This window comes from Sinocyclocheilus anshuiensis, unplaced genomic scaffold (assembly GCF_001515605.1).
Source record: "Sinocyclocheilus anshuiensis isolate Anshui unplaced genomic scaffold, SAMN03320099.WGS_v1.1 scaffold281, whole genome shotgun sequence".
NCBI classification, from domain to species: Eukaryota; Metazoa; Chordata; class Actinopteri; order Cypriniformes; family Cyprinidae; genus Sinocyclocheilus; species Sinocyclocheilus anshuiensis.
This window is the reverse complement of record NW_015540849.1, coordinates 146,516-168,995: the sequence shown is the minus strand read 5'-3', so window position 1 is coordinate 168,995 and position 22,480 is coordinate 146,516. Positions and strand designations below refer to the sequence as shown.

Genomic DNA, 22,480 nt, shown 5'->3' with positions numbered 1-22,480 from the left:
ATGCATTTTCAAATTGAATTTTGCTACAAATATCCCACGGCGTCATGATGAAAATGCAATCCTAAGTGTTCTAACTGTTAGTCTAAATGCATTTAGGACAAATAGCATTTAAATTATCATTTTGCTACCATTTCTACTTGGACATGTTACACATATCAAATCAATTTGTGTTATACATTTAAATTTTCATTTCGCAACTCATAAAGCGTTCAAATTTGCATGCAATTTACATTAAGACTACTGTTGGAAATGGAAAATGTAAATTATATAATTTAATTTTAATTTTATTTACATATTAAGACTACTGTTGGAAATGGCAAATGTAAATTATATAATTTAATTTTCATTTTACTTTTGCACCAAACTTTGCACGTATGGGTAATGGAAAATGTACATTTAAATACAGAAAGTGCAGTTTAGTACCTTTTTCTAAGAGTGTAGAAGGAGGTCGCCGTGATTTTGTCAAATAAGACATGTTCCTGGATCAACATAACTGTCCAAAAATATAGACTTAACCCAATCCCTACCCCTAAACCTAACCCTACCCATAATTTATTCCTAGAAACAGTGTGAAATGATAGCTGATTAACAAGGGTGTAGAAGCACCTAACCCTGATTGTAAGCCTAAAACAGCTATTTCCTGAAAAATTATCCCTCAATTCTGATTGGTTTCTAGGAATGTTGTTCCAGGATCAACTAGGATGTTGATCCAGGAACATGTTGTACTTGGTGAAATCACGGTCACCGTAGGACAAGATTCTTCATCAACCTCTTTTATCTAGTAAAATTTTCTCAGGTTTGTCATGTAACCATTTGTTTATAATGTGCTCTAAAGAAACAAAATCATTTATGTGTTATATTTATGTGAAAGGATACTGCCCCACTGACAAGATATTGTACCTCTAAAGGGAGTGAGAGTGTTCCTCAAACAGGTCAGATAAGTATATTAAGGGTGTGTCAGAGTTCAAAAAAGTTACTTGTTCTCACGTTAAACCTGGTTTTTAGTTTCATGTGTAACTGGTTTTGTTTCCTCTTATCTTTTAAGGCATGTTTTTTCTGTCTATTGTTTCCAAACTTTTTCTTCCCATTGTTGATATTTGAGCTGAGGTTGGTTTCACTGTCATAAGCAAGGTTCATTTCTGAGTCAATTCACACATTTTTATTTATTGATTTTATTTTGTTTACTACATCTAATGAGTTCCAGATCTCAAACGAGTATTCATGAGTTTCACATTTTATATGCTCAAATACACCACAGTAAACAGGAGTTCTAATAATTCTGTCCTTGTGAGTCCTTTAAAAGGTTTCAGGCTTATTATAATGTTCTCATCAATCTGGTTTTGCGTTTTGAGTTTAATTTGCTGTGCTCACCCAATACAGAGCCCCACCCTAATGTGTCTATTTGACTCAGAAATGTCCCTCTCACCGTGACAACACACTCCTCCTTCCTTGATCTAAATGTCTCTTGCTTTATTCCTCTGGCTTATGCTTCAGTCTTTAACTTCACATCAATGTGGACACAAGTATTCCAGGAATAATGGTGCTCCGTCAGAGTTTTCTCATCATTCTTGCATTCTTCGGGCTGGTATTGTGTGGGTATGTAATCACTCTTCAGCAATATTAGATAGTTTGCCTTGGTATTTGGTTTGTGAATTGATGTGACAATAATGCAGTAACAATGAAAACTCCTAATTGTGTAGAAGCAGCTGAGTCATTTCTCAGAAGCTGGTAACATTACCACTGCTTGACATGGGGCCAGGATAAAGTATTTAGCATTTTTATATGTATATTGTTTTTATTTAATAGAGAACAAATGAATACATGCATACTTCACAGAAATGCAAACATGATGCCCTTAAGAATGCAACTCCAAAATGTCAGTCCAAAATGAGCAACACACTCATTATTATTATTAAACATATTCTTAAATTATGTGATCTTAAATTTTATATATATATATATATGGAATTTTTAAATACTGAATTATCGGTTTAAATATTTACACCTAGGTTAAAAAGAGAGTTTAAAGTATAATTGTTAATAATCTAGTAACCTTTTTCTTAGCTTTTGTCATGTGACTATTTGTTTAGAATGTGTCCTAAATAAACTAAATAATTTATGTGTCCTAAAATAGACATTGCTGGTAGATGTGTTGGAGCAGATTTAAGCTACAAACGCCATTGAAAATACTGGTTTAACTGGTCCCATTTAACTGTGTACAGAGTATAGCTTCAGATGAATGAATGCACCTAACCGGCTGTCTTGAAACACCGTAATGGGTGGAAATACAGTCAGTGATGCGTTAACTGAATAATCCTGACACCCACTGCAAATGCAACAAACAGACTCTAAGCAAGCCATGATGTTTGAGTATTAACTGACATAACATTAGCACATAAAAATCTCCAATTTATGCCATATATTCTAAATGACACATTTAGCTATCCGGATGGATATGATCTGTTTTACTTGCTTTAAGCAGACAATAATTTATTCCATAATAGTCTATTCTCTAATAGGTCTTTGATAGCCAAATTACAAATGACACAAAAAAATACAGTGGGTTGAATTTGGATTATTTTGGGCCACACCACAGGAAGTAGGCCTAATGGCTAATTAAGTGTTTGTTTTTTTTTGTTTGTTTTTCTACCTTAAATCTGTGTGTGTTTGTGTGTGTCTTTGAATCTTTTATTCTTCAACGTAAGCGAAGCAAGAATATGTGAGGTAACTGTCAGTTAGCACTTCCTGACAGTGATTTTTCGAATGCAAATCGGCTCCAACATTATTATTGAATTTCATAAGTTTCGCGGGAAAGTGAGCAAGACACGAAAGTTATATCGTGATTATGGTTAAATAAGATGAAAGACATATATAAAGAAATTAGCTACATTTATTTTTAAATTAAATATCACAACACACATTTATCATTCAGTAGTGCGTTTTAAATATAATGTAGGCTAAGCGCAACTTGTGTAGATTTAAAAAGGCATGACTGCTTCATTTTGACGTGTATTTGTATACTTTTACCATCTAATCAATCTCAGAATGCTTTAATGTTGTGTCCCTAGACGTTTGCATCACTAAGGTTAAATTAGCCTAAGTCTTTCTTTGGCCTGTGCTCTGGAAGTGGTCTGTTAATTCTGCCAAACTTTAATTAGCCTACTAAAACTGAAACTAAACTATATTAAAACTAAAGAGAAATGTGTTCACAAAATAAAAACTAAACTAAAACTAACAAAAGTATTAATGAAACTAATAAAAACGAAACTACATTTTATTGCAAATTTGAAAACGTTATTAAAATAAAACGAATTGAAAAATGCAAAACTATAATAATCGTGGTTGGACTCCATATAGCCTAGTGTTCCTTACAACTTATCAAAGATCCAGTGGCTATTGGATATTGATATGCAGCCAGGAATTGTGTTTCCTGACATTTATATGTGCCTGATTTCGACGCCGGGGAAATACTTAAAGCAAATTTGCCTATGAACGCATTTTGTAAATACGAAATACGTTGTTCTAAATCCGGGTGATCACTTATATTACTATATACTGTCATATCGCCCATCTCAAAAACGTAGGTAGTTTTTGTCAGTGTTTATTTAAAAACATCCAGTTAATACAACATATAACAATAGGGTATGGTTTTTCTAAATTCAGCATATTAACATAAAATGATAACTGCAAATAGGGCTGGGCGATATATTGAATATTAGCGATAATATCGCAATAATTTTAACGACGATGTAAAAATAAAAAATATCGTTATTAGCGATAATATCGCAATAATTTTGTCGACGATGTAAAATGTGAAAATATCGTGAATATCGAATATTTCAAATTCAAGCATACTTTCCCAAAAGAACGCGCCGAACGTCCAAAAAGGGAGACGGTTATTGCGGACTGCTCTACTAGTGATGTCCGGTTCGCGAACGAATCGTTAGATTTTTAACCGGTTCTTCTTAGTGAACCGGTTGATCCAGTTCACCAAATCGGACTGAATCGTTTGAAACGGTTCGCGTCTCCAGTAAGCATTAATCCACAAATTACTTAAAGGGATAGTTCACCCAAAAATGAAAATTTGATTTTTATCTGCTTACCCCCAGGGCATCCAAGATGTAGGTCACTTTGTTTCTTCAGTAGAACACATATGATGATTTTTAACTTTAACCGTTGCAGTCTATCAGTCGTATAATAAATGGCAATGGTAACAAAATCTATGAGAGTAAAAAAAACATGCACAGACAAATCCAAATTAAACCCTGCAGCTCGTGATGACACATTGATGTCCTAAGACACGAAACGATCGGTTTGTGCCAGAAACCGAACAGTATTTATATATTTTTTTACCTCTAATACACCACTATGTCCAACTGAGGTGTGTACGCGCTCTTTTGCAACCAGATGCTGCGCAATGTTGTTGCATCTTCAAACGCATTGATTTTCATTGTGAGTAACGACATATAGACCGTTCCAAGATGGCAGATGTGTCGACGTGTCTGGAGTGTCTATTTCTTTAGCAACCGGGACTTCTAATGGCAGCTGCAGTGATGCAATGACTTTACCGATTAGCGATTGGCTCTTTTATTCAGAAGGCGTGGCTTCCTTCAATAGAGTGGCCATATTGAGTGTTTTTCTCCATTCAAAACTATACGAGTGGCACGTCTTGGGTATTCTAGAGACTAGTCTTTGAAACAACCAATATTTCCAGCATTAAAGCACATTCATTCCAGTGCTTTTCAAGGACACTCACTGGTAAATTGAAGAAATTACTGCATTTTTTGACATTTTAACACATTTGTTGACTTCTCAGGAATCTAACAAGTAGTGGTATTTTATGAAGCGCGTTATGGTTAATGTATATCGTTAGATAATATATAGTTAGACTATAATCACAGTTAGATAACATGAGTAACACTTCAATAGCTACCATAAACAGATTAAAGTTGTCATGTTTTTAACCATTTTTAGTCTTTCTACAGTTTTTCTCTCCCTACTCCCTCCCTCTCTCTACTGTAGGAGGTCAAATGAATTTCTGTGAATGCTGCATATTCAAGGAATAACTTACCTAACGCCACACTGGATGTATTATATAATAATGTTTTTCGCTGAATGCTATTGGTTGCCTTATAGTTTTTTAACACTATTTTAAACTTCCGTATTTGCTTGCATTCATTCATATTCACTTGTTGTGTATGTGGATATCATAAAATAACATTAGTATGTGAGTAATTAAACTTTTTAAATTTAACATTTAAAAAATCTAAACTTATCAAAATCAAGTGTTTGATAACGTCTAAATATATATTCAAATGCAAAAGCTAAAATAAATAAATAAGCAATTATGACCAGCAATACTCTTTTCAGCAACTAAACTAGAACTGTATGCATTTATTAAAGGGGTCATATGATGCGATTTCAATTTTTCCTGTGTTTTTTGAACCTTAAACTGCGTAAACACATTTCATTACACCAAATACACAAAATAATGTTCTTTTTAGCAACATCATATGACCCCTTTAAACAGCCATCAAACAGGCATCTAGTGGTTAACCATAGCATTACATATGAATATTATTTTACCGGTCACCAAATGCCTCTAAATTGGCTCTTTGCATTGGAATTTAAAAACGTTTCTCTGTTTTAACCTTAAATACTACACTAATTGTAGCCTAATAAAATTAATACATATATTAGAAAATACTCTGTATATTTTAAATGGTCATTCATGGATCATAATTATTGCACATATTATTTAGTACCAAAAATGTCCTCAAAGTTTTGACTAAATGTTGCTAAACTAAAAGATAGCACATTTATGTAATTGATAAAAACTTTGGTCACATTTGACTGCCAAGTATGAGAACATATTAATTCTGTCACTTTATCACTTCCCAGAATAAAATCATACTGTAATTAATGCTACTGTTAATGCACAATCAATGTACATTATGTGTCAATATTTACCAGAAATTGCTGCAAATATTGTGAAACTCCTGTCTATGTGGCCATTGGTCCTATTAACAGAACGAAAATCAAAACTTTTATTCAAATTCTGAATGGATTATCTGTAGCTTAGAAAGCGGGAAAATACAGCGCTTCCATATAATCACTAAAAAGCTGTCACTCACTTCACCGGCAATTAGAGGTGAGTGAATTTTGGACTAACTTGAACGGAATGGCCAATCAGAGGAGTTCAAGAAACCAACAGACATGTCTGTGATTGACTATACTGCTTAATGCTACAAAAACATGTTGTAAATAGAAACGTTTTGACGCCTTCCAAAGCACAAACACAAACTGGAGCCTTTCCCAAATATGTTTCGCAAATTCCTATAACTGAGGGTGCTTTTGACTACATGAGAAAATGGACGTGTGGCATGAGAGTGTGAGAACAGTGTCAGACACGCGAGTCTCACGCTGAATGTATGAGAGTTGGCAGCCCTGCAGGCACTCTGCCCGGCCTCATCAACTTACATTTACATTTAGTCATTTAGCAGATGCTTTTATCCATAGTGACTTACAAATGAGGACAATGGAAGCACCTATTATAATCTTAATATAACTTGCAGCTATTATAATCTTAACAGAATCAAGTAACAATATTCAGTGTTAATTAAGTGATCTCTTAAAGGATTATTATTATTATTAAGTTTAGTGTCCAACACAATGTGCATCAGGTCTTGATAGGCTGGATATCAGGAACCTCACTTATTTGTCTGGCAGGTTGTGAAGCAAGCATGTACTATTCTAATGTTAATGTTTCATGATCATTAATGTTTATTAATTATTAACATTATTTATATGATTTATTTGTTCAAAGTGACTATAAACTGTAAATTAGTTTTTCATTGGATGTAGAGAGAGACAGAGAAAGTGAGAAGGATTAACACATTCAGCGTGAGACTCACATAATTGACAATGTTCTCACGTTCTTATGCCACACGTCCATTTTCTCATGCAGTCAAAAGCACCTTCAGTTAAAATATATTTTATATATATATTAACATTGTCATAACCATTACCATGCTAAAATCTTTAGAGAGTTGTCATGATTGAAATATATATCGAAATATATTTTTAATATATATTTTTTTTCAATAATATATTGAAAGTGTTACCCATATATATATATATAGAGAGATAGATAGATAGATAGATAGATAGATAAGCACCTTCAGTTAAAATATATTTTATATATATATTAACATTGTCATAACCATTACCATGCTAAAATCTTCAGAGAGTTGTCATGATTGAAATATATATCGAAATATATTTTTTATATATTTTTTTTTTCAATAATATATTGAAAGTGTTACCATATATATATATATAGAGATAGATAGATAGATAGATAGATAGATAGATAGATAGATAGTGTTACTGTGGACAGGAAAAAGTTAGTCAATCACAGCACTGAGCGTTTTGAAATTAAATGTGCTTCACAGAGTGTGAAAATTAGATGGAAATGATCATTTTTACATATATTGGCCTTTTTTTGGTGCAAAATGAGAAACATAATATACAAATCTAAAACTGCATTTTTATGGCCCCTTTTAAAACTGTGTACATTTTAATTTGATTGTCAAGATGTACAAGATGTGTAATCACGCAATTCATTATGCTGCATTTTCTGTGTACATGACAAACATGAGAAATAAAACTGAAATGTGATCACTGAGAAAACCAACCAGTCACACATCTTTACAAAGATCCCTCCTCATGAAGTTATATCTTTCTTCACAGGCTCATTTACCTGAACACCAACCAGAACAGGTGAGTTTAGTGCAGTTACACAACATCTGAAATGTGTTTGTCTAGGTGTTATTCTCTTGATTTGGGAAGTTTACATTGCTGACATTTATTCATTTCTTTTTTACTTTTTTAAGTTGCAAACCGCATATAATAGAAAGAGTCATCACCAAGTAAGTAATGTAATGCATATACGTAAACACCTCACTTTAACACACGCACAAAAAATGCTCATGTAACAAGGTACAATTTTTGCATTATTTCTGAGAGTGTACATACAGTACATGCTTATACACATCAACTTAAAACACTCACACCATATGATTAAATTCAGATGAGTAAGAGTTTGACTCTGTTATTATCAGGGCAAAGTGGAAGCTTAAGAACTCTGGATTGTGCTCATCGCTGGGGTATGTAAAACTTCATCTTCTTAAAAGAGACTTTTTAAAGTTGATCCTTAATGACATAAGACAAAAATATTCTTGGTTCATGGTTATTTTTATTGTTCTGATCAGATGACTAGTGAGAGATGGAAATAGATAAACTGGGAAACCCATGTTTTAAATTTGTATTAACTCTGTATGTACCGATAAAATGACTGTTGTTCTTTCTGCTTATTCATGTGTATTGCAGGTTTTTGTACAACCAGCCCAGTGCGCTGGTAAGGTGAGTATTATGTTTTTAGCATCAACCTGTATTAGCCCATTTACACTCATGAATAGAATGATTACAACACTGTTTGTGTGTTTTAATGAAGTCGGATAGATGTTGCTTCTGTAACGTCATGGTTAGCCCCAATCATTTGGGAGGGAACCTTTGACCCCACACTGATCGACTTTATCTACAAACAACAGAATCTCACCATAGCGACCACAGTCTTCGCTTTGGGAAAGTGAGTTCCTCATGATACCTCTCATCTTGTATCAGTATTTTTCATTTGTTTCTCCTCCTCTGTTTTTCTTTGCTTCTGGAAACAGTAATGATTAAATGATAAATAAATTAATTATATCTCCCTGTATTTGTTTTCTCTGTTTGTTAGATACACACTTTTTCTCAAAGAGTTTCTGGAGTCAGCAGAGCAGCATTACTTTGTTGGATTTCGAGTGAATTACTACTTGTTTACGGATCTACCAGAAGAAGTCCCTGAAGTTAAGATGGGTGAAAACCATAGTTTGACAGTTCGAAAGGTTCCAAGTATGAACAGATGGCAGGATATCAGTATGGGCAGGATGGAAATACTGGAGAAACTAATAGAGAATGAACTGGCCAGTGAGGCCGACTATATTTTCTGCCTTGACGTAGATACAAAGTTCTATAGCCGCTGGGGTGTGGAGTCTTTGGGTCGTCTGGTTGGTGTGATACATCCTTGGTTCTTTGATGCTCCAAGGGATCAGTTCACATATGAGCGTAGACCAGAGTCTCAAGCATACATTCCAGCTGGAGAGGGTGATTATTATTTTACTGGCGCTGCATTTGGTGGCTCACTGGAGGATGTACATCATCTCACCAAAACCTGCCGGGAGCAGATGAACATTGATATTGCAAACTCCATTGAGGCGATATGGCACGAGGAGTCTCACTTGAACAAGTATTTCCTTTATAACAAACCCAGTAAACTGCTTTCACCTGAATATCTGTGGCGGGACATCAATGCCGGGGCGGCCCAAATAAAAGTAGTTCGCTTCTCTCATGTAGCTAAAAACAATGCAGAAGTGCGTCCAAATGTGTAGCACCTGTTGCCAGTATTGAGCTACACTGACATGGTGTGTTCTCGCAGGCCTCCCACACTGTGAATCTGTAAACAGGTAATATTGACAACATAGAAGTCTACAGTTGCCACCAACAAATGGATAATCAGAGACATTTACAGATATTTATGAGCACAAAGTGGCATCAGGAACTAAATCTGCCAAAGTAATCTTGAAGAAACACTCACAATATGCTATAAATACTCTTGAGTTTATTATCCAACAAAACACCATTTAAATGTGTATTGAAAGCACTGACAACCCTTTGTTTGACCTCTTCTTTAAAGAGAGTCAAGGGAGGAAGTTTAGGGTGGAAGTCAGGTAGATACAGGGTCTGAAGTAAAAACCAATGGTGAACTTTAATTGGTATTTTCTAGCTACTACATAAATATGATTTTACTTTTTAGCATAATCTCATTAATATTCATAGTAATTTGCACACATGGTTGCACCTGCCTTTTTGTATGTTTGGGTATACACTGAAACAATGTATGACATGTGACATATTGACACCATAAAAATATGTATGTATGCACAGCTTTTATAACATCAGAATCTTTAAAAATATTTTATATATTTATATTATTTATATAAATATATTATGAAATGTTTTAATTCTGTTTGTATTTGTATAAATAAATGTGTTTATGAATATACACTTTAACATAAATAAACACATTATTGGCTATTGTATAGATACCAATAACACACTAAACATAACAGCTTTTCAACAATATCAAAAAACATAATGGTTAGATAAATGTGAAGTAACACGAATGAAGCATGCTGAATTTTGATGAATAAAAGTTATGGCATTGGACATATTTTATGTCAATGATTAAATACGAAACATAAATCCATACACTGTTTGAACTATTTCAATATTCATTGAACCTATAAAACGATTCATAGGGATTTGTGCATCTCTAAAGCTATGGTAATAATTCATTCAAATATACAAAGTCTATGCAAATGTACAAAAATGTATTTGTTCGTAAACCACAGTTTGTGTATAATACGAATGAGGTCAAGTTGCAAGTTGATGGGTTTTTAGATATTACTGTCAAATTCTGAATGTATGTATACTGTTTTTTGTTAGTTTTTTTATTTTGCTTGTTTTTTGCCATTTGCATTTTTTTTCTACCACTCTGTACTCAGCAAAATTAAACAAAAGAAAACTAAACAAAACAAATAACATTTGGGAAAACTAGTATGAGCATTGATTGTATGCTATTGAATACTAAGAAATGATACTTTCACTGATGCAAACACTCATACGTTTTTCTCTTTGTATATTTCACTTATTCCTGTTTTCTTGTGTTGCTTCTTGTAGAGAAAAACGTTTTTGAAGACAAAAAACGTTTTGGTAGAAGGGAAAACGTTTTGGGTTTTTTTTTTTGAAGAGGAAAAAAATAGTCTAATAGAAAAGAAATCTTAGGACATAGGCTCATATCAAATGTATAAACTAACAGCAAATCTCACACAAAAACATTTTTCAAAGGGTCCATAAAATGGGAAATAACATCATATTTTCATTGTAGGCCTATTATACTTACCAGTCCAAAAAGAGCACGCACTTACTACCACTGCAAAAACATCTCGTTATAAAATCATCCCTGTCTTGAAATCACGACGTTGTACTCATTTGCATGTTCCGCACACGTCATCGCACACCGTGCTCAGACAGATCGCTTGAGGTAGCCACTGAAAGTTACAGGTGGCTGCCACATGGTTGAAAGATTAAGATAACGCGTAAATTCCTCACACTTTGTTGTAGGAAAAACAGCATCTCCTCACGGTTATCGACAGATCCCAACGTTAGGAATACGTGGCTAAAACTGATTTTGAACGATGTGCTGTGATCAATGATTGTTATATGCAAGGATGCATGTAGGCTACACCCGTTCTTTGTAGAAAATGCGTTTGTTGCCGTTTTTGCATTAGGACAGTGACTAAATGGTGAACTTTACATTGTTCCTTGTAAGAGCACGAAATTCACCTTTTATTCAAAGTATAATTACATAACTCCCCCCCACAAAATACGACTTAAAACGTACCGAAATGGAATTAAAACTAGAACCCCGCTCGTTCAAAAAATCTTGTTTAATTATGACTTATATTGGATTGTTTGTTTTTTTTTAGCAACAGAGAGATCTAGTCATGAGTGGCTGTGGGGGAAGTTATCTAAAATTATTGTAAAATTAACAGTCTTTATCTATCAACTGCTACTAGTTATAAATTCATTTCATGAATACTCTTTTGCTGGTCTTCCCAGTTTACTGAGAAGTTTAGATTTTAATTGACGTTGACATGTTTGTGGTTGAACATGAGTATGGGCTTGTCAAACAAGGTGTTAAGACACAGAACCAATTCGGCATTGTGTAGCACCTGCTTTATACTCCATGTGGAATTTCCTTCTAAAAGCCAGTTAGACTACTCTGGTGTGCTGAAGGATGAGGATCAGTCATTGGCTGTTGGGTTGTTGTGGTTGTTGTTATGGTTGTGTCTTAATGTAAGGCCCCACCCTTGTCAGGATGTGTTTGACTTTCAAATCTCTTCCGTAAATCTCTTTCATGCCCAATACTTCACTCTCTTTTTCCAGTTCAGTCCACCAAGTGAGTACGGTCACAAGACCAAGCTGATATTACAATAATGCGATTCCGTCAGATTTTTCATTTCTTCCTTCTTGGAATGTTTGTTGGCTTGTCACTGAGTGGGTATGTATAAACTTTTTAAAAATATGTAGCTGATTTACTTACACGTTTGGAATTGGAATGTTAAGTGAATATCGGTTGTTAATCTGTTTATGTATTGATATAAATGCTGCCAATGTCGCTTTATGTAATCAGCTAATCACATGGCAGCAACTCAATGTATGTAGGCATATAAACAGGGTTGGGAAGGTTACAGAATGTAACACAGTTTAAATTAATTACTTAAATAGGTTAATTAAGTCAGGAGTGTCCAATCCTGCTCACTGTTCTGTAGAGTTTAGCTCCAAGTCTACCCCGATTAAACATGCTGGAACCAGCTAATCAATTTTCTTGGCATACTACAAACTTCCAGGCAGGTGTGTTGAGGCAGGTTGGAGCTAAACTCTGAAAGACAGTGGCCATTCAGGACTGAGAACACCTGATCTAATTATTTAGAATCCTTAAGGCAGGGGTTCATTTACAGTCATGCTGATTTTCAGGAAACAGCACTCTTCTTCCTTTTATATATTAAAAAAACAAAACCAAGAGCTCATATACACAAATGTCACTGGCTCTGTGTGAAAAAATGTTCTCACGTGAGAGCACGTCAATTCCATGAGAGATCAACTTACCTCAAGAGGCTTTTTCACATTACATGTCGAATCCTTTGAAGCTGATACAAGTTAGATATAAAACTGTCTTTGTATTTCCATGGCAAAAATCACGCGCATGGCTTTCTGATTCCCCCTGCAGTTTTGTTAGTCCTGACTAGCTTGTACACTCTGAAGGTTGCTAATTGAACAGGCTGCCCATATTTTTATTTATTTATTTTCAGAGTTGAGTTGGAGACTCACCAAATGCCTCATTGGTTAAAAATTCCCAAACAGTTTACATGAATATTAAATGAAATAAATGACATTAAAATGCAGAGTAATCATTTAGGTAATCTTAAATGCGTTTTGGATGTACTGTATACTTTATTTGATTACCACCCATTTAAAATGCAGTTACTCATATTTCTTATTTTAAATGCGTAAGGACATTATGTGTATTCCATTACTCCATGTATCCTGTGCATACAAATAACATGACACGTCTTACACAGTCTTGTGTAAACCCAAACACAACAAACATGCTCTATATGCTCTCTAAGCCAGATATTAAAAGCCAAGTGGTTACGTAAAATATGTAAGCTTTAATGGTGCTTATTGGTGAGACCCAGCGAGTTTTTAAAGCTTTGATGGGTTTCCTGGAGGATAATGGATACAAATGTTTTTTTTATTTAATTTTTTCTACTCAAATGTTGGATTGAGCCATTTTCCATGCCCACTGTGTTTTATCACACAGCACAATGCCACAGATGTCGCAAGTTTTGAGGGAGCAAGCAATTAGCATGCTGACTGCAGGAATGTCCACCAGCGCTGTAGCCCGTGAATTGAATGTTCATTTCTCTACCATAAGCCGTCTCCAAAGGCATTTCAGAGAATTTGGCAGTACATCTATGTATGTATGTATGTGTGTATATATATATATATATATATATATATATATAATATATATACAGTATATAGTGCATATTAGTACCTTATTAGTAATATGTACGCTTAATTTAGTAATATACTATTATAGTACTCTTATAGTACTATTATGTATTCTTTAGGAGTAAAGAAGGTTGTATGACAAGCTGTTGTACCCCTAAAGTACAAATTTAAAACATTTTCTTCTGAGAGTGAATATTCATAGAATGTGGCAAAGATTTTAAAGCTTTAAAGGCACAAATTATGTATATTATATAGCTAAACATACAAAATCTAAAGACAACATCACATTGGAATGGAAGTCCTGCTGAAATGAACTGTTCTATTAGCTGAACCAGCCTGAAGCATAGTTTATGATAATTTTGTGGTCCGATCTTTTGACTGAATACTGAAATATGTTACTGAAACTGTTACAAAGAGTTTCTTTTTTTTTCCATTCAAAAAGATAAGTTGACCAACTTTTCTGTATGAGGTTGACAAACAGAATTTTCAGCGCCTCATTTGCTGATGAGGAAAAATACCTAAAATTATTTAAAACCTATTTTGAACAAACACTGAAAAAAGTGTGTGAGTGTTGACACATTTCCAAAAGATCTCTGCTTATAGGATTCTCATGTCTTCTCTTACAGGCTCATTTACTGGGGATTCACCTCCATTTGGTATGGGTAAGTATAGACTATATTCATACACGCTCACGTGAACATGAAACGTTCAGTTTCAGTCAGATTAAAAGAATAATTCCTCTTATTAAAATGGCACAATGAAAAGGATTTAGTGGCGTTAAAGACATGAAAGTGTGAGAACCGTGTCAGTTGTGTGAGAGTTGGCAGCCCTGGTTGATTGACATCAACTTACCTCAAGATGCTTTTTCGGATTTAATGTTGAATCCATTGAAGCCGGTATAATTTAGACACGTCAAACCTTGAAGCAGATGGGCTACAGCAGCATAAAACCACACAAGGCAGGGTTGCAAGGTCTGCTAATCAAAACCAGGTCTCGATTCAATTTGCGTTTTTGTCTGTGGTCTTCCCCTCTGTTGGGGGCCCCTTCCATCAAAATAGCATTCTGGGGAGATAGCTTTAACCCACGGACAAAAAAAACTACCCGCGTCAATGGTGTATAAGTAGGCTAATTTCACGGTAAAACCAGACTTGCCAACTCTTGACACTGGGTACCACTCCTGTCAGCTAACAACAGGAAATTGACCATTCGCAGGGAGCTTGATAGACAGGCGATCTGACCAATCAGAATGCGGATATTATGTGCCGCCGCTGCTATCAGCCATCTTGCCCGACAGCTATGGCTGGTCTCCTTAGAAATCCATGTTAAAACGGGATAAAGATAGACTGAATTGAAACTTTTTCAATATAACTAAATATAAAAATGTGTGGAGGGTTAAGCTGTACTGTTGTTGGCTGCCACAGTAACGGTAATAAGCTAAAGGAATTCCTTTAAAGTACTTGCTGTGCGTACCAGAAAATCTGTCATGTCCAGCGCTATATGCATGGCTTGCAGCGCTTAAGTTAAAATACTGAGTGTAAAATAATAAAATAATGTTGTGTTCCGCTCCGCTGTTGAAATAAAATTCTTTCTGATGTTTATTCATGTTCATGAGGCTGCAGTTTATTAAAATGTCACAATTTAAAGGCTTTAGTCCAACTGAAATCATACCAGTGCAATTATTGTGTACCACAATTATTAGACAGACAGCAGGGTTGCCAACTTTTAAGTTCAGCTTGGAGTGAGATTTTTTTGGGTGGGGGGGACTTTGATCTCGATTCAATGATTCAATATCAATTCATATGTATATTGTACATATAAGGGGATAAAAATCTTTTGTTGAATGCAGTTGAATTACTTTTTCAGCAGCATTTTAAACTTTTCTTGTCTTAATTCAGTATTTGCTTGCATCCATTAATATTTACTTGTGTGTATACTTATACGAGTATCAATAAAAATGTAAAAAGGATGTAAGTTATTAATTTTCGGATTAAAAAAAAATAGTGTTTAATCACATCTAAATATTTATTCAAATGCAAAACTTAAAAATAAGTAAGCAGGCATGACCTGCAATACTCTTTTGAGAAATAGATACATGTATATTTATTAAAGAGCCATACAGGTACCTAGTGGGTAAAGCATGGCATTACAAATTAAAATTATTTTTTTCCCGACCATAAAATGACTCCAATTTGCTTTTTTGCATTGGAATTTAAAACAATTTATTCTATTTTAACCTAAATACTACACAAATTGTAATATAAGTAATAGAAATATTAGAAAAATATTTTAAGTGGCCATTAATGGACCATTATTGCACAAATAGTATCTAGTACCAAAAGATCTCCTCAAAATATTAAATAAATATAATTGAACTAAAATATAGAACATTTGTTTAACTAAAACATAGTTAAAGGGTTAGTTCACCCAAAAATGAAGATTTGGCTGCGTTTTCCTCTGAGTCTCGTGAAAACCAACGTTTGTTTACATGATCAAAGGAAGCAAAGTTTCCTTACTTTAGCAAAGGAAAACCAGTCTCCTCTTGGCTTATATCGAAATCTTCTGACATTCTTCTTTACAAATCCTCGTTTTGTACTTTTAATTATTGACCGTTGTTTTGTTTTGATCTCTCCCCTGCTTTTCCGCGTGCGTCACCTGCGTCATCATACGTCACTTCCCCAGAACTGCTTCTGTTTACAACAGTGAGCGCAAGCCGTGTGAGACACTTTTTTTTATGGATGGGCGATTTTTATTTAAGTTATTTTGGACTGAAGCAATGCAACACCCGCTGAGTGGCATTAAACAGCTTGAAAGATCAAAGACAATTTTTAATATAACTCCGACTGGATTCGTCTGAAAGAAAAAAGTCATATACACCTAGGATGCCTCGGGGGTGAGTAAAACGCAGCCTAATTTTCATTTTTGGGTGAACTAACCCTTTAAGGTGTATGGTCACATTATAAGTAAGGAATTCCTGAAGGTTAAATACAAGAAAAACATATTAATGTTGCCTCTCATCACTCTACAGAATAAAATGATACAGTAAATTTAATCGAAGTAATAATCAATGCATGATAATATAGTGTAATGTTTACCAAAAGTTGCTGCAAAGACCTGTGTAGTGAAGCTGTTGTCGTCTATCCTGCTTAAACCCATTCAAATATATTGACAGCGTTGGTTTGTTTGGAACTATTGAACGCCGGCGAGATCAGAGAGGCATGTTGCAACTGTTTTTCAATGGCTCTGGCTTTAACTGAGGCGCCACAACGAATTGCGCCACATTAAGTGCGCCAAAACTGTATTTATTGTTTGAATTTCGTATTAAAACTTACAAAATTTGAAATCTGAGACTTTGTTTCATATAACAAGCAGGGTTGCCAATTTGGCGTGAGATTTACATGGGCAGCGTCAGCGTGAGAGCGTGAGACAGAGCCTGAAAGAGTGTGTCTCACGCAGTTGGCAACCCTGCAGACAGGCGAAAAACACAATTGTAGCTCAGCCACGCCCAGCATTTATACAAACTGTGCGTATGCTCTGATATACTGGTGATGCGTGACATGTAATCCTTCCAAATTTCATTATTAAGCATAACATCTGACATATGGATGGAGACTGTTGTTTGACTATGCTAAACCCTGCTGTTGTAGTTCGATTACAGCGAAACATGTAAACGTTCTGTGAGGTCTGTTGAGTTATGTAGTCCATTCATAATTGTGTTTTGGTTTGCAGAAATCATCTAACAGGTAACCTGGGGTAAGTACTTGTATAATGCATACACACATTTATTCTGTTTAACGTACACATAAGCGCATGCACACACATATAAGTGTTTTAAAACAGAATTCACTGTTGTATACCCTGACATACGGTAATTGAAGAATGCAGTTTGTTGAAAATATATGCTGCTTATGGAAATTATTCACAGTGTACACATGCTTACATAGAAACCCCAATGTATAATTGCAATCAGTGACTGATTATTACGTGTGTGTGTGTTTACTATAGTCGGACAGATGTTGCTTCTGTGACACCATGGTTAGCCCCGATTGTATGGGAGGGAACCTTTGACTCCACATTGATTGACTCTATCTACAAACAACAAAACATCACCATAGCGACCACGGTCTTCGCTTTGGGAAAGTAACAAAGTTACATACTTCTCAGACTCTCAAAATACATACTTTTCTCTCTGTATTATTTTTCTCTTTTTATTTTTATTAACTTTTATGTTAATATAGTGTTCTTGGAAGATTTTGTAAAGTCCTTAGATTTTGTCCATTTAACTAGCAACAAAATTACTAAGGCAAGGTGTTTACTGAACATGCAAGCTACTTTACTAATAAAATGGTCTTTTGTTTATATTTTGTGTATACCACTGATTTAATATATAGATAAATATATATAGATATAAAAAGTTTTTATATGTTATGTATATGTTTGTTACTGTTATTTTGATCAATTTACTGCCCTTGCTTAATAAAGGTATTTATTTATTAAAAAAAAAATAATAATATATATATAGGTTCAGTAACTTACACACCTGAACTAGATACGTTTTAATATCTGTTCCTCTCCTTTTTTCCAGATATACACGTTTTCTCAAAGATTTCCTGGAATCAGCAGAGGAGCATTACTTTGTTGGATTTCGAGTGCATTACCACCTGTTTACAGATCAAGCGGAGGAAGTTCCTAATGTAAAACTAGGTCAAGAACGTTACCTGACAGTAAAGAAGGTTCCAAGTATGAACAGATGGCAGGACATCAGTATGAGCAGGATGGAAATACTGGAGAAACTAATAGAGAATGAACTGGCCAGTGAGGCCGACTATATTTTCTGCCTTGACGTAGATACAAAGTTCTATGGTCGTTGGGGTGTGGAGTCTTTGGGTCGTCTGGTTGGTGTGATACATCCTTGGTTCTTTAATGTTCCAAGGTTCATATTCACATATGAGCGTAGACCAGAGTCTCAAGCATACATTCCAGCTGGAGAGGGTGATTATTATTTTGGAAATACTGGTGAAACTAATAGAGAATGAACTGGCCAGTGAGGCCGACTATATTTTCTGCCTTGACGTAGATACAAAGTTCTATGGTCGTTGGGGTGTGGAGTCTTTGGGTCGTCTGGTTGGTGTGATACATCCTTGGTTCTTTAATGTTCCAAGGTTCATATTCACATATGAGCGTAGACCAGAGTCTCAAGCATACATTTACTGCTGCTGATTCTGGCTCTGCTGCTGTGGAGACACAAAACACGACAGAAATCCATCGCACGGACTGAGACTGAGGGAGTTCTGTAACGTGTGTGCATGTGTGTGTGTGTGGCCAAAAAAATTCACTTTTACTTAATCTTGATATGAATGGTGGGATTAAATTAATGACTGTGGACTACTGTGAGCATAGGCGGAAATCCCCCCTATCTGAGGGTTGTCCCCCCTAAAAATATGATTAAAACCCAGTCTGTGTATTGTAAATAACGTTTTATACTTTAAATAATTGTGTAAGTATAAAACAACACAAATGGGGCAAAAATGCGTTTTAAGTTTAGAAACATTTTGAGTCTCACCTCCCTTGCCTCACAGTGCTTTGGTCCAAAATATAGGTTCAGTAACTTACACACCTGAACTAGATACGTTTTAATATCTGTTCCTCTCCTTTTTTCCAGATATACACGTTTTCTCAAAGATTTCCTGGAATCAGCAGAGGAGCATTACTTTGTTGGATTTCGAGTGCATTACCACCTGTTTACAGATCAAGCGGAGGAAGTTCCTAATGTAAAACTAGGTCAAGAACGTTACCTGACAGTAAAGAAGGTTCCAAGTATGAACAGATGGCAGGACATCAGTATGAGCAGGATGGAAATACTGGAGAAACTAATAGAGAATGAACTGGCCAGTGAGGCCGACTATATTTTCTGCCTTGACGTAGATACAAAGTTCTATGGTCGTTGGGGTGTGGAGTCTTTGGGTCGTCTGGTTGGTGTGATACATCCTTGGTTCTTTAATGTTCCAAGGTTCATATTCACATATGAGCGTAGACCAGAGTCTCAAGCATACATTCCAGCTGGAGAGGGTGATTATTATTTTACTGGCGCTGCATTTGGTGGCTCACTGGAGGATGTACATCATCTCACCAAAACCTGCCGGGAGCAGATGAACATTGATATTGCAAACTCCATTGAGGCGATATGGCACGAGGAGTCTCACTTGAACAAGTATTTCCTTTATAATAAACCCAGTAAACTGCTTTCACCTGAATATCTGTGGCGGGACATTAGTATGAGTTCAGGCCAAGTGAAAATAATTCGTCTCTCTCATGTTGCTAAAAACAATGCTGAAGTTCGTCCAAACTTGTAGCACTTTTGTTAAAGTTTATATCCACATCAACATGTTGAGTTTCACAAGAAAAAATAATCTTATTCGTTAGTTTTGGGCCAAACTGGTTTTAACAGCCTTTGCTCTTGAAAAAAAAAGTTTGTAGATTGCAAATTTGATTAAAAAACATGATTCAAGTGAGTTATGTTTCCACAGAGACATCTAACTGAAAGACATTGTACAGTTTTGATTATGGATCATGAATGTCAAATCCTGTTTTTAGGATGTTGGTATCTTCTCTGTCTTTTTCTAGTAAAAAAAACAAAAACCGGTTTCACATCCTTAAAACAACATTAATTTACCTGAGAAGCAAATGGTATGAAAATAAAACCTGTTTCTTGACATCAAGTAAAATGTGTTTTCTCTCTGTTTGGAGAATTTGTTTACTTGTTTTAAGTATAAAATTCATTAAATGTTTTATGCTTATTATGCATTTACCTCAAAATACCGAAAACACACACTACTTTTACAATAAACCCAAACAGTAACACTTGTGATAATGTATTTCTTAAGCCATAAATGTATTAAAAATGTAGCAGCTACTTATATAATTATGGTACATTTGAGAAAACTTTAAACATAATAACACTCAAAACAATAGATCAAAAACAGTATTCAAAACATCCAATTTACTGAATATCCCACAAGCTGTAATTTTGCCTTTGTCTTGTGCTGTTTCACATGTGTTGCGTTTGTAATGTTTGCAGGAAAATATTTTAAATCTATCACAATATCTGGTGTGCACTGTAGTCCTGAAACTGTATTGCAACCTGCCACTCCTTGAATTCAGTCCTCCTATTTGCACACCTGTACTTCAGTTTGTACAGGGGTCTTTTAAACCATAATTTAAATATAGATCCGGCTTATCCAGAATTAGACACAATTATAAAAGTTGTTCAGCAAGATTTTCTACAAACATTTGCTCTCCATGTAGCAAGTAGTAATTTGGAAAAATGATATGGAACTGTAGTTTGGTCAAGGAACTACTGTCTATTACAACTACTGTCTGATCAGAATTAAGGATTCAACTGCATTGTGGCATAAATTGTTATTATTAATCTATTTATTTTGCATTTGGTTTGCTTAGGACATTAAGGAATGGTATTCCACTTTAAAACAACATTGACTGTGAGAAGTGCTATCCCAATAAAAATGGCTTGATTTGTGTTTGTTGTTCTGTTGTTGTAATGCATGCTTGGGCAGTCAGCCTCTTGTACACCTGTATGCATTAAAAGTGCTAAAAGACAAGGAAGTTAACCATGCTAATGCAGTCAAATTTCTACCTATGCTCATCCCTAAACATGATTTCTGATTGAAGATGAAGAAGACAATTTCTGGATGAAGAAGACAATAACTCCCATGATTCCACCACACTCAGTCACGGCGTCATCAAACTATGCCTTTGCTTCTTTGTTCGATGAGTCACTATGTTAGCAATAATAACATTACCTGCTTGATGGAAAGGGTTGCCAGGTTTTTTACAACAAAACCCTCCCAATTGCTACCCCAAACTAACCGCGTTTCGAGGGGTCCCCCGGTAAAAAAATCGCGTTACGGGGGCACTTCAAACCGCGTACATGAAAATCTGGCAAACTGGCAAACACAAACTGGCAGAGCGAACCTTCATGAAGAAACTTAAAGGGATGTTGTGTCGTGGAGCCAATGATCAGTTTCTTCAATGTAGTCAATGAAGCTCGAGAAGCAGAGTTCCAGATGTTAAAATAAGACTTTATTAAACAAAGTAACAAAGCCGAGATAACGGTTACCGCATCTGAAGTCTCTGTCTGTCCGCGCATCCGTTTTATACCTTTTTCTCTTACCAAAGTTGGTAGTTCCGGTTTTTTATTGGTTATGCCTGTCTGGTTTGCCACAATCTATTACTAACCCACCTGGTCCATTTTTTAATGGTGGAATTTGGCCAAATCAACCATTTTTTTTTAATTTTCACCTAATCTCCCATTGGTTGACGGTGGTCACATGAGACATTCATCAAATCTGTTTACGTGTTCCTGTCAACTTCTGGAAATCACCCAGAGTTAATTGGGTTATTTAAGTTCACTGGTACAATCCAATGGAAACCACCGGTACTGCCCAATGGAAAGGCCCTCATACATACAATCCTCATTAAGACATCCAGTATTGGGAATAATTCAGCATATTGATTAGTATATTGATTACTTTCATGATTATACATAATATTTTAAGTAAGATAATACCATATTGAGTAAATAACATAATAGGTAATAGAATTACACAATAATAGTTCACCCAAAAATGAAAATTTGATGTTTATCCGCTTACCCCCAGGGCATCCAAGATGTAGGTGACTTTGTTTCTTCAGTAGAACACAAACTAAGATTTTTAACTCAAAC

The 22,480-nt window shown here is 35.1% G+C and overlaps 3 protein-coding genes across 4 annotated transcripts in view; all 3 read left to right on the top strand.

Moving 5' to 3' along the window:
• Positions 1 to 1,507: 1,507 nt before the first annotated feature.
• LOC107687664 (histo-blood group ABO system transferase 2-like) overlaps positions 1,508 to 22,480 on the top strand; it is a 24,102-nt gene continuing 3,129 nt past the window's right edge. Inside the window, exons 1-7 of one of the 2 annotated variants that reach the window (XR_001634152.1) lie at positions 1,508 to 1,596; positions 7,753 to 7,782; positions 7,896 to 7,931; positions 8,124 to 8,168; positions 8,392 to 8,424; positions 8,516 to 8,650; positions 8,798 to 9,858. Coding sequence is in view for 1 of the 2 variants with exons in the window: in XM_016485081.1 (XP_016340567.1) it covers positions 1,538 to 1,596; positions 7,753 to 7,782; positions 7,896 to 7,931; positions 8,124 to 8,168; positions 8,392 to 8,424; positions 8,516 to 8,650; positions 8,798 to 9,488 (1,029 nt within the window). In the remaining variant the exon portion in view is untranslated. Of the gene's footprint in view, positions 1,597 to 7,752; positions 7,783 to 7,895; positions 7,932 to 8,123; positions 8,169 to 8,391; positions 8,425 to 8,515; positions 8,651 to 8,797; positions 10,060 to 22,480 lie in introns of those variants that run through there. The other variant, XM_016485081.1, reaches the window with a different exon arrangement.
• LOC107687696 (globoside alpha-1,3-N-acetylgalactosaminyltransferase 1-like) lies at positions 12,079 to 18,773 on the top strand. The gene is made up of 5 exons (XM_016485141.1): positions 12,079 to 12,223; positions 14,367 to 14,402; positions 17,467 to 17,490; positions 17,743 to 17,877; positions 18,323 to 18,773. Exons 1-5 carry the CDS (start codon positions 12,159 to 12,161, stop codon positions 18,771 to 18,773), a joined length of 711 nt encoding a protein of 236 aa, XP_016340627.1. The 5' UTR covers positions 12,079 to 12,158.
• Positions 18,914 to 21,359, top strand: LOC107687695 (histo-blood group ABO system transferase-like). Its single transcript, XM_016485140.1, has 2 exons — positions 18,914 to 18,936; positions 19,364 to 21,359. The coding sequence occupies exons 1-2, from the start codon at positions 18,914 to 18,916 to the stop codon at positions 20,088 to 20,090; spliced, it is 750 nt and encodes a 249-aa protein (XP_016340626.1). The 3' UTR covers positions 20,091 to 21,359.

What these genes read in the sequence shown, in the direction of transcription:
- LOC107687695 (XM_016485140.1), top strand. Translation starts at nt 18,914, where the DNA reads ATGAGCGTAGACCAGAGTCTCAA. An exon ending in AGCGTAGACCAGAGTCTCAA is followed by an intron (nt 18,937 to 19,363) that starts GCATACATTTAC and finishes CACCTGAACTAG; the next exon opens with ATACGTTTTAATATCTGTTC.
- LOC107687696 (XM_016485141.1), top strand. Translation starts at nt 12,159, where the DNA reads ATGCGATTCCGTCAGATTTTTCATTTCTTCCTTCTTGGAATGTTTGTT. An exon ending in GTTGGCTTGTCACTGAGTGG is followed by an intron (nt 12,224 to 14,366) that starts GTATGTATAAAC and finishes CTTCTCTTACAG; the next exon opens with GCTCATTTACTGGGGATTCA. An exon ending in ACGGTCTTCGCTTTGGGAAA is followed by an intron (nt 17,878 to 18,322) that starts GTAACAAAGTTA and finishes CCTTTTTTCCAG; the next exon opens with ATATACACGTTTTCTCAAAG.